Source organism: Carcharodon carcharias, chromosome 6 (genome assembly GCF_017639515.1).
Source record: "Carcharodon carcharias isolate sCarCar2 chromosome 6, sCarCar2.pri, whole genome shotgun sequence".
Classification (NCBI taxonomy): Eukaryota; Metazoa; Chordata; class Chondrichthyes; order Lamniformes; family Lamnidae; genus Carcharodon; species Carcharodon carcharias.
In genome coordinates this window covers 189545520-189563331 of record NC_054472.1, presented here as the reverse complement: position 1 = coordinate 189563331, position 17812 = coordinate 189545520, and the positions used below count along the sequence as shown (strand labels likewise).

General features: G+C 40.6%; 1 protein-coding gene across 1 annotated transcript in view; it reads left to right on the top strand.

The window, feature by feature from the left end:
- LOC121279009 (laminin subunit alpha-3-like) overlaps window positions 1-13575 on the top strand; it is a 509546-nt gene extending 495971 nt beyond the window's left edge. The window contains exons 75-77 of the mRNA XM_041189741.1: window positions 5936-6026; window positions 7808-7927; window positions 9818-13575. Of these exons, the coding sequence (XP_041045675.1) occupies window positions 5936-6026; window positions 7808-7927; window positions 9818-9963 (357 nt within the window). The 3' untranslated portion in view covers window positions 9964-13575. The remainder of the gene's footprint in view (window positions 1-5935; window positions 6027-7807; window positions 7928-9817) is intronic.
- The last annotated feature ends 4237 nt before the right edge of the window (window positions 13576-17812 follow it).

Here is a 17812-nt window from a genome sequence, read left to right as displayed (position 1 = left end):
CAATAGCTAATACTTAAAGAACTAACACATGGGCCAGGATTTTCCCCTCGGCGATTTGGGGGCAGGGCCCACTTGCCGAAGGGAAAATGACGAGGGATGACGTCAGGAAGAATCCCCGACGTCATCCTGGTGCCTTTAAATTTTCAGGAAGGAGGGCGGACAGCGAAATCAGCCGTCCACCCGCTGACCTGTCACTGGCCAATTGAGGCCATTGACAGGCTAATTAAGATAATTAAAGACTTGCCTGTCCAAGCTTAAGGCTGACGGGCAGGCTAGGAGCCCCAGCGGGCTCCTGATAATACGGGAAACCTCATCCACTGGCCGGATGAAGTTTCATGTCTGTTTTTTAAAAATATAATAAATTTTACGTGTTTATTAACATGTCCCATCTCGTGTGACATTGTCACATGATGGGGACATGTTAATAATTTTAATATTTATCTATTTTTAGACTTGACTTACCTTTCACGAACTCCATGAGACAGGACTTTGTCTCAGGGAGATGTGTGCTCTTTCGCGCGTATGCCTCCACACCCCCCTGCACAGGAAGTGTGAAGCGCGTAGCGCTTCCCGTCAGGCAGGCCGCTGGCCGGGCCTTAATTGGCCCGCCCGCTCAAAGTGGCGGCGGGCCCAGTTTCGGTGGCGAGGGTTGGCTGTCCGCCCACCGCCGAGCCGGTGGGGCCCGCATGCCATTCGAGGGCAAAATTCTGCCCGTGGTTTACAAAAACTTTGCATTCCTTTAAAGCACAAAAACCCAACAGGAAAAGTAAATCAACTTTTATGGCTAACAAAGGAAGTTAAAGATTGTATTGAATTAAAGGAAGCTTCTTATAAAGTTGCCAAAAAAGTAGTAAGGCTAAGGATTGAGAGCATTTTTGAGGAGGACCAAGAAACTAATAAACAAGAGAGAAAAGAAAATGTAAACTAGCAAGAAACATAAAAATAGACTGTCAAAGCTTCTATAGGTAAATAAAAAAGAAAAGGTTAGCAAGGAAACATGTGGGCCCATTACAGACAGGAACATAGGGAAATGGCATGGAGGAAGATGCAAGAAATCTCCCAAAAATAATAGTGGACTAAGGGGCTAGTTATAATGAGGAACTGAAAGAAATTAATATTAGTAAAGAAGTAGTACTGGAGAAATTAATGAGACTGAAAGTTGATAAATTCCCAGGATCAGATGAGCTACATCCCAGAGTGTTGAAACAGGTGGCCATAGAGATAGTGGAATGCATTGGTGGTCATCTTTCAGAATTCATTAGATTCTGGAACAGTTCCTGCAGATTGGAAAGTTACAAATGTAACTCCACTGTTTAAAGGAGAGAGAAAATGAGAAACTACAGACCTGTTAACATTATATCAGTAGTAGGGAAAATACTAAAATCTGTAATAAAGGATCTGATAACTAGATACTTAGAAAATAATGGTAGGATTGAGCAGAGTCAACATGGATTTATGAAAGGGAAATCATGTTTGACAAACCTTTTGGGGTTTTTTGAGGATGTTATTAGCAGAATAGATAAGGGGAAACTAATGGATGTAGTGTATTTGGATTTTCAGAAGGCTTTCAATAAGGTCCCACACAGAAGGTTAGTAAACAAGATTAGAGCACATGACATGGGGGTAATGTTCTGACATAGATTGAGGTTTGGTTAATGGACAGAAAACAGAGTAGGAACAAATGGATCATTCTTGCGTTGGCAGGCTGTGACTAGTGGGGTACTGCGAGAATCGGTACTTGGACACCAACTGTTCACAATTTATATCAATGGTTTGGATATGGGGACTAAATGTAATATTTCCAAATTTGCTGATGACACAAAACTAGGTGAAAAGTGAGTTGTGAGGAGGATGCAAAGAGGCTTCAAGGAGATGTAGACAGACTTAATGTGGGCAAGACCATAGCAGATGGAATATATTGTGGATACATGTGAGGTTTTTATTTTGGCAGGAGGAATGGAGGGTATTTCTTAAATGGTGAGAGATTGAGAATTTTTGATGTCCAAAGGAACAGAGTGTCCTTGTTCATAAGTCAATAAAAGTTAACGTGCAGGTGCAGCAAGCAGTTAGGAAGGTAAATGGTTTGTTGGCCTTCGTCGCAAAAGGATTTGAGTACAGCAGTAAAGACTTTTTGCTTCAATTATATAGAACCTTGGTTAGACTGCACCTACTATTGTGTACAGTTTTAGTCCCCTTACCTAAGGAAATATATACTTAACATTAAAGGACTGTAGGGGAGGTTCACCAGACTAATTCCTCAGATAGTGGGGTTGGCCTGTGAGAAGACACTGAGGAGACTGGGCTTGTATTTTCTATATTTTAGAAGAATGAGGTGATCTCATTGAAGCTTAAAAATTTCTTTTAAATGGCTAGACATTGTGGGTGTTGAAAGGATATTTCCCCTGGCTGGGGTTTCTAGAACCAGGGGCTACAGTCTCTGAATAAGGGGCAGGCCATTTAGGACTGAGATGAGGAGGAATTTCTTCACTCAGAGGGTGGTGAACTTTTGGAATTCTCTAGCCCAGAGGGCTGTGGAGGCTCAGTCATTGAGAATGTTTCGGGTTTTGGCTTGAAAGTTTATTTGGATAAAATTTAGAAGTCAAAATGATAATACTTTTTGGAATTAGTAAAAATATTGCTTATTAATGATCGTTTTTTTCTTGGAAGTGTCACCTTTTGTTGATATCAGATGATTAATACTTCAGCAATATATACACTTACAAACCATAGCTCGGTGACTGAACACATCTACCCTTGAGCATTAGATTTTTTAATTACGCAGAGGACTTTTAGAACATAGGAGCAACAGTAGGCCATTCAGCCCCTCGTGATTGCCCCGCCATTCAACTGGATCATGGCTGATCATTTACCACAATGCCACTTTCCCATGCTATCCCCATATCCCCTGAAATTATTAGGGTCGATAAATCTATCGATCACCATTGCATGTCCCAAAGCACTTCACAAGCAATGAAGTACTTTTTGAAGTGTAGTCAATGTATTTAGTAGGAAACGTGGAAGTCAATTTGCACACAGCAAGCTCTCACAAATGGCATTGTGATATCCATCTGGATAATCTGCAGTTCCTCTTATTTTCTGCTGGTTACAGGGGAACATTAGGGGAATGAGGTTTCATCACGTCACCTCCCATCCAATTAATCAGCACTTTCCTATCTTCAATAATTTTATGAATAAATCTATTCAATTAAGCTGAAGAAGCACACAGTTAATTCAATACCCCGCAATTTTCCTCCCAGGTTTGCTTGTTGCAGTGTCCTGGAGATTAATCTTCAATTCCTGGAGATTTCAGAACAATCCTGAAGGGTCAGCAACCCCTACGGGATAATGTGACAATCTCCGTAGAATTTTGGGACCAAAGTGTTTAATTTATAAGTTTGTTGCTCATACCTAGCCTTACAAAGGCTTCATGGCCTCAACTATTTACAATCTATATCAGTGACTTAGATGACAGGATGATCATATGGTAGCTAAATTTGCCAATTACATCCAGATAGGTAGGAAAGTTGTCAAGAGGAAGCAGAGTTTATAAAGGGAAATAGGTAGGTTAAATGAGTGGGCAAAAATTTGGTAGGTGGAATATAATGTGGGAAAATGTGAACTTGTCCACTTCAGCTGGAAGAATAGAAAAGCAGTATATTATTTGAATGGAGAGAAATTGTAGAACTCTGTGGTACAGAGGGTTCTGGGTGTCCTGGTACATGAATCACAGTAAGTTAGTATTCAGCTACAGCAAGGGACTAGGAAGGCAAATGGAATGTTGTCATTCATTGCAAGGGGAATGGAAAATAGAAGTAGGGAAGTCTTACTGCAGCTGTACAGGGCCTTTGTGAGACCACATCTGGAATACTGTGTAAAACCTTTGTCTCCTTATTTGCAAAACAATATAATTACATTAGGAGCAGATCAGAGAAGGTTCACTTGACTCATTCCTGGAATTAAGGGCTTATCTTAAGAAGAAAGATTGAATAGGTCGGGCCTGTGCTTATTGGAGTTTAAAAGAATGAGAGGTGAGCTTATTGAAATATATAAGATCCTGAGGGGACTTGATTGGGTGGATATAAGGTGGATGTTTCCTTTTGTGGGGAGACTAGAACTAGAGAACACAGTTCAAGAATAAGAGGTCTCCCTTTTAAGATGGAGATGAGGAAATTTTTTTCTGAGGGTTGTTAGTCTGTGGAATGTTTTTCCTCATAAAGCAGTGGAGGCAGGGTCATTGAATTTATTCAAGGCTGAGTTAGATAGATTTTTGATAGACAAGTGTATCAAGGGTTATGGAGGGCAGACAGGAAAGTAGAGTTGAGACCACAACCAGATCGGCCATTATCTTATTGAATGGCAGAGCAGGCTTGAAGCGCTGAATGGCCTACTCCTTTTAACTCCTGTGTTCCTATTCTATATTGGTATACATGTAAGTAAACTGAGTGTACCTTTTCTTGTTGGAAGGTTGACATCTCAATGCATACACACTTTGGGTGAAGATTTCCTGTGTGATTAGTGTGTCTCATAAATACATTCTTGGTTAACTCATTGGGCAGATGTTTAACTTGTCATACAAGCATTAAACTGATGTTGAAAACCTGCCCCATTCATGAGCTGATTCATTTGATCTTTCTAGACCATAGCAAAGAAAGCATAGATTAGCTGGGGCATATTTAAGACAGCAGCTCGAGGAGAGAAAGTGGAATGATGTATGCATTGCATAATTGGGTGTAAACCTGACCTAGAAGATTCCCTAATTTGAAAGCAAAATGCTGCAGATGCTGGAAATCTGAAATAAAAACAGAAAATGCTGGAAAAACTCAGCAGGTCTGGCAGCAGCTGTGGAGAGAGAAACAGAGTTAACGTTTTGAGCCCATATGACTCTGCATGTTTTTATTATACTAGCAGAATCCCTGCTTGTTATATAAACCACCTGATTTCAATTGCAATGAATATGAGCCAGATTATATAACGAATGGCCAATTTGCAATGCCACTTTCACACAGAATTTATTATTTTGTTCCATGAGGTGCACAGACAAAATCCTTCCTCCTTGTTTCTCTCCTTGATTAATTGCCTTGCTATGCTTCCAGACTAGAAATCCTAGTGGGCTTGGATTGCTAGCCCAGATAGAATTTGAGTTCAAATTACATCACATTAGGTTAATAATTTGAAATTCAGGATTAAAAAAATTGGAACCAGTAAAAGTGATCATGAGGCTGTTGAATTGTTGTAAATAAAAACAGCTGGCTCTTGGGGAAAAAAACAGACTTGCATTTATATCGTGCTTTCACAACCATCGGCCTTTCCAAAATGCTTTACAGCCAATGAAGTACTTTTTGAAGTGCAATTACTGTTGTCATGTAGGAAACACGATAGACAAGTTGCGCACAGCAAGGTTCCACAAACAGGAATGAGGTAATGACCAGATCATCATTTTTTTGCTGAAAGCAAATACTGCAGATGCTGGAAATCTGAAATAAAAACAAAAAATGCTGGAAAAACTCAGCAGGTCTGGCAGCATCTGTGGAGAGAGAGAAACAGAGTTAATGTTTCTTGTCCATATGACTCTTCTTCTGATCCTTTTTTGCGATGCTGATTGAGGGACAAACATTGTCCAGGATGCTGGGGAAGACTCCCCTGCTCTTCTTTGAAATTGTGCCATAGGATCTGCTACATCCATTTGAGAGGGTAGGGGGGGTCATGATTTAGCGTCTCATGTGAAGGATTAGGGAAGGAAACCTGCCATCCTTATCCAGCCTGGGCCGATATGTGACTCCAGTCTCTCAACTGCTCCAGGTTTTGCTCCACCAAAATTTAGCAATGTAATGTTGAGCAAAGCTACTTTTTATGGTCGCATCCCTTTCAATATGAGAAAAACAAATGCTAGTTTTCTTTAAAAATTAATGAAACGTGTTCTAATTTTTATTCTCAGGTCACTGTCCATGTAAACAATGGAGCTGGTGATTTCAACACATCAGTCACACCTCAGTCACTGTGTGATGGACAGTGGCACAGAATAGCAGGTAAGAATTTTTTCATTTTGTTCTAAGCCTGCCTTAACTGCAGTAACAAACAACTAAGGGATATCTTCTCATGCAGACAATTTAGCAATCAAACGTCAGACCTACCGCAACATTCATTAGAAAGTATTTTTTAAAATCAATGTTTATTATACCAGAATGAAAGTAGATCTATTACCAAGCAGTACACTCAGTAGAGATCTGACAAGTTTGGCAATAGCTGATTTTGGGGGATCATTTCAGGCAGAAGTCAATGATGGTCAAATAAACATTGTTTATTGGGAGATAGAAGAGTCAAAGTTTGGGAAGAAGTGAAATGAGACCTGTGACCTGAAGCTGGAGTCAGGTGAGGGTGTTAGGGATAGGGGTCCCAACCTTCCTGGAATCACTAGGAGTTTCCAGAATGAAGATTCCTCTGAAATCAGAAGGCGCTCTGATATGAGGGGCAGTGGGACAAAATGGATTGCTGTTTCATGGAGCCAGCACATTGGCTCGAATGGCTTCCCTCTGTGCTATATCAGTCTATGAGCCAAGTTTTCTTTCAGGAAAGTATCTTTTCGTTCCAGCAAACACTCCTGTTTAAATTGGAAATAAATGTATAGAACAGATTTATGGAAAGACTGGATTGATGCCTGTACCAAGTTCTAATTAATGAAAGTAAATATCCAGCAATGTTCCAGTGGGAGTAAAATTTCTGCACATTCTCCACACCAAGCTCTAGGTGTTTAAAATCACACGGCATGCATCTTAACCCAGAAAACAAAAGGTCTAGGATTGCTGTTGGGATTTTTGTTGTTGTAGTAACCATTGGCTGTTTTTGTCTTAAAAAGACACAAGGAACAGAAAGAAAGTCAAACTTGCATTTATATAGCACCTTAGACAACTTCAGGACATTTCAAAGCACTTTACAGCTGTGTACTCATTGTTGTAATGTAGGAAACTGATGCCAGGAGGATGTTTCCCCTTGCTGGGGAATCTAGAACCAATGGACACAGTTTAAAAATTAGGGGTCTCCCATTCAAGACTGAGATGAGGAGACTTTTTCTTTCCTCAGAACATCGTTGGCCTGTGGAATTCTCTCCCCCAGATAACAGTGGAAACTGGTTATTGAATACATTCAAGGCTGAGTCAGATTTTGATCAACAAGGGAGTCAAGGGTTATGGGGGCAGACAGGAAAGTGGAGATAAGACCACAATCAGATCAACCATATCGAATGTGGAGCAGGCTTGAAGGGCTAAATGGCCTATTCCTGCTGCTCCTTTTTGTGTTCTGGTGAAACCACAGAAACCAATTTGTGCACTGCAAGCTCCCATAAATAGAAATGTCTGTATGTCCATAAAGACTAGATAATCTTATTTAGTGATGTTTGGTCAGGGATAAAAGTTGGCTGAGGACATTGGACAAGTGAAATATTAAGTCATTATATACAATTCTAATTTTTGAAAATAACCATATATCCAAATGTTCTTAGTTTTACCAAAGATATAAAAGAAAGACATGCATTTAAACAACATCTTTCATAACCTCTGGATGTCCCAAAGCATCTTAGGAAAATAAAAACAGGAGGAGGCTGCTCAGCTTCTTGAGCCTGCTCCATCATTCCATTGGACCATAGTCGATCTGTATCCGACATTCATTTACCTGCCTTGGTTTCATTACTGTTAATATCCTTACCCAACAAAAAGCTTTCAAACTCAGTTTCAATTGACAAAGTTTTTATAGCCAGTGGAGTACTTTTTTTGAAGTGTAATCATTGTTGTGTGTGCTTTTTGCTCTGATACAGTCATTAAAAGAAATAATGTGGTGCAGCTTGACGTGGATACAGAACGTGACCATATTGTAGGACCTTCTACTTCACTCTCCACCGACACTGCTGACCCCCTCTATGTTGGTGGCATCCCAGGTAAGAACTGAAAGCAAGCATGCAGGTGCAGCAAGTAGTTAAGAAGGCAAATAGTATGTTGGCCTTCATTGTGAGAGGACTTGAGTACAGGAGCAAGGATGTCTTACTGCAGCTGTCTGGAGCCTTGGTGAGACTACACCTGGACTACTGTGTGCAGGTTTGGTCTCCTTTCCTAAGGAAGGATATACTTGCTATAGATGGAGTGTAGCAAAGGTTCACCAGACTGATTCCTGGGATGACAGGATTGTCAACTGGACAGACTGGATGCAGGGATGATGTTGCCTCTGGTTGGGGGGGGGTCTAGAACAAGGGGTCACAATCTTAGGATACGGGGTAGGCCATTTAGGACTGAGATGAGGAGAAACTTCTTCACTCAGAGGGGTGAACCTGTGGAATTCTCTACCAGAGAAGGCTGTGGAGGCCAAATCACTGAATATATTTAAGAAGGAAATAGATAGGACTCTATCTGGACTCTAAAGGCATCAAGGGGTATGGGGAGAGCACAGGAGTACGACATTGAGATAGAAGATCAGCCATGATCATATTGGTAGAGCAGGCTTGAAGGGCTGAATGACCTACTCCTGCTCCTATTTTTTATGTTTCTAAAAAGCTTGTTATCAAGAAAAAAAATAATCATTTTGAGATTTGCCCTGGTCATCTTAATTTCCATCTGTTTCTCCTCTTCAATCAAGATATGACTATTACTCTCAAATAATTGGAAATATTCCAATTACAACAGCATTGTGCATTTATATGGCACCTTTAATGTAGTAAAACCTCCAAAGGCGCTTCATAGGAGTGTTGTCAAAACAAAATTTGACATCAAATGAAAAATGACGTGCGATAAATTGAATGGGAAGAGACTATGAAGAGTATAAATACCTGCACAGACCCGGTGGGCTGAATGGCCTGTTCAGTCCTATATATTCAATATAACTTACCAATGATTAACATTTGTTAGCTATTTATGAGCACATTTTGTCATTATTCATGTTAACATATCCAGGCTCTCACGGGGAACTGTTGAATGTTAGATCATGAGCCTTGTTGGATATGGCATAAGCTGTTTAAGCAATCTGAAAATTGTCAGGTGACAATAAGCACTGCAAATCTTTGAGCTGATGTGTCCAATTCAACACATTACTCATCAGTGTCCTTGATGTCTGTTTTAGTTAACTGAGAGCGTAGGATATTTACAATGCCCTATTCTTTAGGCTCCTCCCACCTCACCACAACATCCTCTGAGTGCTATGAGGCAATTTTTCCACAACCCACTGTCAATGCTGCTCAATCATAGAGGTGCACGTGAAGAAATCAGGTTGAGGCATGGAAATTAGTGCCTCAATGAGCAACTTGCCTTAAAATGACCCTTTTCAGGCTGGAGAATGAGATGTGGTTTGAAGGACATGTACAAAGAAGGGGAAAGAAAGTTTTGACATCTCACTGATGTCAAAGAAATGGTTGCATATATATAACTCCTTTCTCGACCGTAGGACATATCAAAGCGCTTTACAGCCAATGAAGTACCTTTGAAGCGTAGCCTCTTTCATAATGTAGGAAACATGACAGCCGATTTGCACACAGCAAGCTCCCATAAACAGCAAAGTAATAATGATCAGATAATCTGATAGTGATGAGGGATAAATATTGATTAGGATACCAGGGAGAACTGCCCTGTTCTTCATTGAATAGTGCTTTATTCCACAAAGCATCAAATGGAAAGAAAAGAGAAAGCAACACCTTAATAACACAAGGAAATATCACCCTAATATATTTTAGTAATAGAACTGCTGTTGGCTCTAACTTTTAACACAGGATTTTGAATGAGGTATTTTGCATGTTATAGTTATGTTTTAATTCTAAATTCTATTGATCTTTTTGAACTTGCAGATTCTGTACAGTTACCTCATTTCCCAACTCGCAATCCATTCACTGGCTGCATGAGGAATGTATTGATCAATGTGAAACCAGTATCGTTCAAGAAAGCAGAGGCAGTCCATGGTGCTGTTAGTGTGGCTCGGTGCCCTACCATGTAAACTCCAGCTACTGTCTGTACCTGCAAGATAATTTAACCTTCCTGCACTTGATTGTAACGGACAACTGAACCACTGTCAAAAGTAAAAACTATTAATTTATTGTAACTTGGATTTTGCATTCTTCTCATTTCAGTCAATTGAATTTGACATTTATGTTTGGCTTAAAATAATGGCAATCCTTTACTATTAAATGAAAAATGACCCACTAACTTTGTGAAATGTGATACAGATATTTTACTTCCTAACTGGTGCTGTATTCTGTGGGGCCAAATACATTACTAAATTTTGCTGCTAATTTTATATTTTTATACTTGAATAATTAATATGCTAAACATATTTCTAAAATAAACATGATTTAACCATCATTATTAAAAGCCTTTTAAATTATTTTTTGGTGAGAGTATACGATCTTCTAGCAAAGGAATGATTTCCCCTTCTGCACTGCCTGATTGGGAACATGAGAGAGGTCTGATGCAGACACAGTGCAGATTATAACTCTTCCTGTGGGCATCCATATGGTTCATGAAGCAAGCCAGATACTGGGGATGTAGTGGAGAGGAGCCTGAGACTTGTATCTCTGGCACTATGTTGGTGGTCCAATGAAATCTCTGCCAAAACTAGCAGCCCACAAAATAAGATAGGAATGTAAGAAATAGGAGCAGGAGGAGGCCATATTGCTCCTTGACTGACCAGTCAATAAGGTCATGGCTGATCTTCTTCCTGCCTTATCCACATATCACTTGACTCCCTTAATGCTAAAAAAAAACAACCTCAGTTTTGAATATACTCAAGATGGAGCACCAGAACCCTCTGGGGTAGAAAATTCTAAAGATTCACAATCTTCTGAGTGAAGGAATTTCTCCTCCTCTTAGTCCTAAATAGCTGATCCCTTGTCCTGAGGCTATGACCCCTAGTTCTCCAGCCAGGGAAACCAGCCTCTCAACGCTGTAAAGCCCTTTTAGAATTTTGGAATTCAGGAGAAAATGCTTAATAAGAGTAATGAGATTGTGGAACTTGGTACCACATGGGATAGTTGAAGTGGATAGTATAGGTGCATTTAAAAGAAAACTACAGAAGCATATGCGGGAGAAAAGAATAGAAGGCTATGTCGATAGGGTGAGATTAAAAGAGCTGCAGGATGAACACCAACTGAGACTAGTTGTGCTGAATGGCCTGTTTATGAGCTGTAAATAGTTTGTAATTATATGTAAATGGAACTTACTGTTTTAAATAAACAAAACCTGAACTAAATAATGGACTCTAGGGATCAGATGAGAAATGACAGACTACTGGGAGAAATTTTAACCTGACCCATCCATCAGCAAACTGTCAGGAATGGGTGCAATGCTGGTTCCAGTGATGTCACCCAACAAGTTAGATGAAAATGACTCCCCTCTGTGTGAACATAATTCCAACTAAGGGTATTGGCCCAAATCAACAAAGACAACAACATACATATATGCAAGTTATTACTATTAGAAAACAACATTTCAGTTTCAATTCATTTCCATCATCTCCAATAATTTTCTGTTTATACGTTTTGTGTTTTGATTGCATAATCCATTACTGGGTCCTTGTCTGATGTTTACATCTTTAGAATAGCAGATCTCACATAGCAATATCCCATCTCTGATTGAAAGTATCAAGGGATTCACATGATCACACCAAGCTATAACTGCAGAAAAGTAACTTAAATGACCGTATAATCTAACTTTTTTATCACATTGCTTTTTGTGAGACCTTGCTGGGTTTCAAGAATCATTGGGTGAGATTTTAAATCACTCGAAATCCATTTGCTTAGAGTTAAAATTGGGCCCATTTCAAAACCACTGAAATACTCTCAATGTGAATGTTTCCAAAATCTTCATTGCTCTGTACTACTGCTGCCTTGGTGTAAGTACGATCAGACATAGCAACTGAAAATTAACTATTTTTAAAAAAATAAACAAAAACATTGACAAACCCTTGATCTAATGGCAATGATGAACTCAATATAGTGGATAAAGGAGAGTTAACACTCTGGATTGATTTTAATCCCAGGCATCCTACAGAAACCGGTTGTCTGGGCAGTTGACAATGAGCAGGATATTTCACCAGTCTAAATCCTGATTGAGATATTAACAAGGAGAGGGGGAACGCGGCACATGGCTGAAGCCACTTAATTCAATGCGAATCGAGACTATTATACGATTTAATCCAGGGCCTGAGTGTGAACATAAGAACATACAAATTAGGAGTAGAGCAGGCCATTCGGCCCCTCGAGCCTGCTGAGCCACTCAATAAGATCATGGCCGATTTGATTGAGGACTCAACTCCATATTCCGCCTACCCCCATAACCTTTGACTCCTTTGTTAGTCAAGAATTTATCTACCTCTGCCTTAAAAATATTCATTAGCTCTTCCTCTACTGCTCTAAAGGAAAGAGCTGCAAAGATTTACAACCCTTTGAGAGAAAAAATTTCTTCTCATCTCCGTCTTAGATGGGAGGCCCCTTCTTTTTAAACTGTGTCTCCCAGTTCTAGCCTCTCCCACAAGAGGAAACATCCTATCAGTATCCATCCTGTCAAGTGCCCTCAGGTGAAAGCTGCAGCAAACCTTCAGGCCCCACTGTGAAAGTGGCAGCCTTCTCCGTATCCTCCCTCCTTATTTGTGCGAGGCCCACCCTACCCCCTCCACTCCACCTCGGCTACCTAACCTTTGTTAGCTGACATCGGCTCCACACCCTCTTCAGACTTGTTCTGGGTGGGAAATCAGCCGGCAGCAATTACGCAAAGCTCAGTGGCTAAAGTTGCTATAGCTTTCCTACTTCATTCTGCTTCTGCCAAGAGCTGAAACCTACAGGCAGCAAACCCAACCTAGCCTAAAGTTCATCCCAATTCAATTGTCTGTTATTGTCAAACACTTGAGAAAGAGAGAACTTGCATTTATATAGCACCTTTCATGTCCCAAAGTGCATCACAACTAATGAAATATTTTCAGTGTAACTACTGTCTACTAGATCTACAATTGCTCCAATATTATTGCCTAATTAGAATACCATCAAAAATTCATCAGCAAAATATTGCACTTTTCCAGGTAATAAATTTTTAAAAATTCTAGTTACTTTTTTATTTGGTGTTCATAATTAATTTTTTCTAAGGAATGCATATCAAGAGTGGTTTAGGTTTTGTTCTTAACTGTAATGATATGGAAGACCCACAATATTCACTAATTAAAATTAAGTTCTCAGAGCTGTCTCCATATGATTAAAACAAACCCAAATTTTGATTTCAAACCACTTAGTGAATTGTGGAACGTGGAAGTTTTAACCTGTTGATCTGCTGTTGCAATACAATTGTTAACCCTTTTATTTTCAATGTGGTATATCCTCCATTAAAATATCAGACAGAAGAGTGTCATATGACCCTTTTTATTGCTTAGATAATATTTTATTAATTCATTGAACTTACAAACTAACTTTTAGGTGGACGGTTGCATTAGATTTTGGTTTCGAACCGTCAAAATTACACTAATGCAAAACGTAAGATGTGCATCTTCATTTACTCATGTTTTGGTGATGCTGGTAACTTGTATAATTTCTCTCACTTATGTAATAAAAAGTATGTTATCTCAGCTTATTGCTTTTTTTGTGATATGTGTCTGCACCCTTTTTTTAAATGAAAGGTAGGCAGATGACAAGTGGTTTGAGTGGTAAGAGCCCATGACGTTAGAGGCAAGGTACTAGCATGGATAGAAGATTGGCTGTCTGGCAGGAGGCAGAGAGTGGGGATAAGGGGGTCCTTCTCAGGATGGTGGCCAGTGACTAGTGGAGTTCCACAGGGGTCAGTGTTGGGACCACAACTTTTCACTTTATACATTAATGATCTGGATGAAGGAACTGAGGGCACCCTGGCTAAATTTGCAGATGATACAAAGATAGGTGGAGGGACAGGTAGTATTGAGGAGGCGGGGAGGCTGCAGAAGGATTTGGACAGGTTAGGAGAATGGGCAAAGAAATGGCAGATGGAATACAACGTGGGGAAGTGTGAGGTCATGCAGTTTGGTAGAAAGAATAGAGGCATAGACTATTTTCTAAATGGGGAGAGAATTCAGAAGAGACTTGGGAGGCCCAGTCCCGGATTCCCTTAAGGTTAACTTGCAGATTGAGTTGGTGGTTAGGAAGGAAAATGCAATGTTGGCATTTATTTCAAGAGGACTGGAATATAAAAGCAGGGATGTGCTGCTGAGGCTTTATAAGGCTCTGGTCAGACCACATTTAGAATATTGTGAGCAATTTTGGGCCCCGTATTTCAGGAAGGATATTCTGGCCCTGGAGAGGGTCCAGAGGAGGTTCACGAGAACGATCCCAGGAATGAAAGGCTTAACATATGAGGAACGTTTGAGGACTTTGGGTCTATACTCGATGGAGTTTAGAAGGATGAGGAGGGATCTGATTGAAACTTACAGAATACTGAAAGGCCTGGATAGAGTGGACGTGGGGAAGATGTTTCCGTTAATAGGAGAGACTAGGACCCGAGGGCACAGCCTCAGAGTAAAGGGAAGACCTTTTGGAACAAAGATGAGGAGAAACTTCTTTGGCCAGAGAGTGGTGAATCTATGGAATTCATTGCCACAGAAGGTTGTGGCGGCCAGGTCATTGAGTGTATTTAAGACCGAAATAGATAGGTTCTTGATTGGTAAGGGGATCAAAGGTGATGGGGAGAAGGCAGGAGAATGGGGTTGAGAAACTTATCAGCCATGATTGAATGGCGGAGCAGACTCGATGGGCCGAATGGCCTAATTTCTGCTCCTATGTCTTATGGTCTTATGGTTTGCACTCAGAATTTTAACCTAATTCACTGGGTGGGAAACCCACTGGGTCAATGGAATGCTTATTTTATAACCTGTTCTACTGGGGCAACTTAACTCATCCTATCAGTGATAGGATTGGTGGGGGGATGGTCAATGTGGTCTTACACCCCATCCAATTTTACTTTCCATGTAAGTCAACGTATAAGATTGGGCAACATGTAAAATCAGCGCTCCAGTCCCTTTCTGCCCTCTAAGAAGAATATAAAAGATCCCATGGCACTCCTTTGAAGAGCAGGGCAATCTCTCCAATATCCTCTGCTGATATTTATCCTCAATCAACATCTACACCCCATCCAATTTTACTTTCCATGGAAGTCAACATATAAGATTGGGCAACATGTAAAATCAGCACTCCAGTCCCTGTCTGCTCTCTAAGAAGAATATAAAAGATCCCATGGCACTCCTTTGAAGAACAGGGCAATCTCTCCAATATCCTATGCTGATATTTATCCTCAATCAACATCTAAAAACCAATTAACTGGTCATTATTACATTGCTGTTTGTGGGAGCTTGCTGTGTGCAAATTGGCTGCCATGTTATCCTACATTACAAAAGTGATTACACTTCAGGAGTACTTCCTTGGTTGTAATGTGTTTTGGGACATCCTGAAAGGCACCAGAAATGCAAGTTCTTTTCCAATTCATCTCAAGGATTAGAGTTTAAATCAAATCAGAATAAATTGATGAAAATCTCTCTTTACCAGCCGTGTAGGTTATGTATGATGTGAGTTTGGGTAGTCACTACCTCGTTCATAACAGTTTGGAGCAGAGATCCAAGGCCTGCTGTGCTCCCAATGGTGCAAGGGTAGCTATTGTAAGAATAACAACAACTTGCATTTATGTAGTACCTTTAATTAGTAAAATGTTCTACAGCCTTTCATAGGAGCTTAACCAAACAAAATCTCTGACAACACGGCATATAAGGAGATATTATGATGGATGACCAAAAGCTTAGTCAAATAGGTAGGTTTTAAGGAACATTTTAAAAGGAGGAAAGAGAAAGGTAGAGAGGTAGAGGGATTTAGGGAAGCAATGCCTGAGCTTGGAGCCTAGCTGGTTTAGTGACATGGTCGTCAATGGTGGTGCAAAGCAAATTGGAGGAATACAGACATCTTTGGAGGATTGTATAGCTGGAGCAGATTACACTGATCGGGAGAAGTGAATGCTAACTATGGCTCAGTTGGTAGCATTTTTGCCTCTGAGTCAAAAGGTTCCAGGGTTAAGTCCAATTCCAGGGCTTGAATACAAAAATCAAAGCTGTACAAAGAGTGCAGTACAGAGAGTGCTTGCTTGGGTGGATGTGAAAGATCCCATGGCACTATTTTGAAAAAGAACCGGGAGGGACCCCCAGTGTTCTGCTAATATTTATGCTTAATCAATCTCATAGTAACAGATTGGTCATTGTCACATTACTGTTTGTGGGAGTCAAGAGTCGTTGTGGGTCTGGAGTCACATGTAGGCCAGACCAGGTAAGGACAGCAGATTTCCTTCCCTAAAGGACATTAGTGAACCAGATGGGTTTTTCCAACAATGGTTCCATGGTTATCATCAGGCTTTTTTATTTCCGGATTTTTATTGAATTCAAATTCCACCATCTCCCCATGGGGCAGATGGTGATTTTTGAGCTCTTTAAAAATCTGTAATTAAAAGTCTGATGACGACCATGAAACCATGGCCGATTGTCATAAAAACCCATCTGGTTCACTAATGCCCTTTAGGGAAGGAAATCTGCCATCTTTACCTGGTCTGGCCTACATGTGACTCCAGACCCACAGTGATGTGGTTGACTCTTAAATGCCCTCTGAAAAGGACAATTAAGGATGGGCAATAAATGCTGGCAATGCGACGCCCACATCAAGTCTGCTCCGCCACTCAATCATGGCTGATAAGTTTCTCAACCCCATTCTCCCGCCTTCTCCCCGTAACTTTTGATCCCCTTACCAATCAAGAACCTATCTATTTCGGTCTTAAACACACGCAATGACCTGGCCTCCACAGCCTTCTGTGGCAATGAATTCCATAGATTCACCACTCTCTGGCTAAAGAAGTTTCTCCTCATCTCTGTTCTAAAAGGTCTTCCCGTTCCTCTGAGGCTGCGCCCTCGGGTCCTAAACACTTCAAAAGTTCCTCAATGGCTGCAAAGCAGTTTGAGACATCTGGTAGCTGTGAAAAGAGCTCTGCAAATGCAAGTATTTTTTTTCCCCTGGAGGGATTTAAGGTCTTGTGTTTATTGCCTACTTTGAGGTTACACACCTATGGGCACACTCACCACAAATGTAACATTACATGATTTGTTAAATATGATGATGCAGCATTTTAAAATCCTGATTAATCTGCAGGTAAATTGTCTAAAACAAACCCATGTTGTGGCTTCCCAGGAAGCTAGAACTGTAAAGTGCAAATTAAGTTTATCAAATTTGACTAGGTAAGTTTTGATGTTGTGATCTAGGTTTTTAAAAATATTGCCCTTTTGGCAAATGGGGCTTACCATTGACCAGAAACTGAACTGGACTAGCCATATAAATACTGTGGCTACAAGAACAGGTCAGAGGCTAGGAATCCTGCAGCGAGTAACTCACCTCCTGACTCCCCAAAACCTGTCTACCATCTACAAAGCACAAGTCAGGATTGTGATGGAACACTGTCCATTTGCCTGGATGAATGCAGCTCCAACAATACTAAAGGAGTTTGACACCATCCAAGACAAAGCAGCCCACTTGATTGGCATCCACATCCATTCAGTCCCTCCAGCACTGACGCACAATGGCAGCAGTGTATACTGTCTACAAGATGCACTGCAGGAGCTCACCAAGACTCCTTAGAAAGGACCTTCCAAACTCACGAGTGCGGTCATCTAGAAGGACAAAGGCAGCATGGGAACACTGCACCTGGAATTTCCCCTCCAAGTCATTCACCATTCTGACTTGGAAATATATCGCAATTTCTTCACTGTCACTAAGTCAAAATCCTGGAGCAGGATTCTTCCTAACAGCACTGTG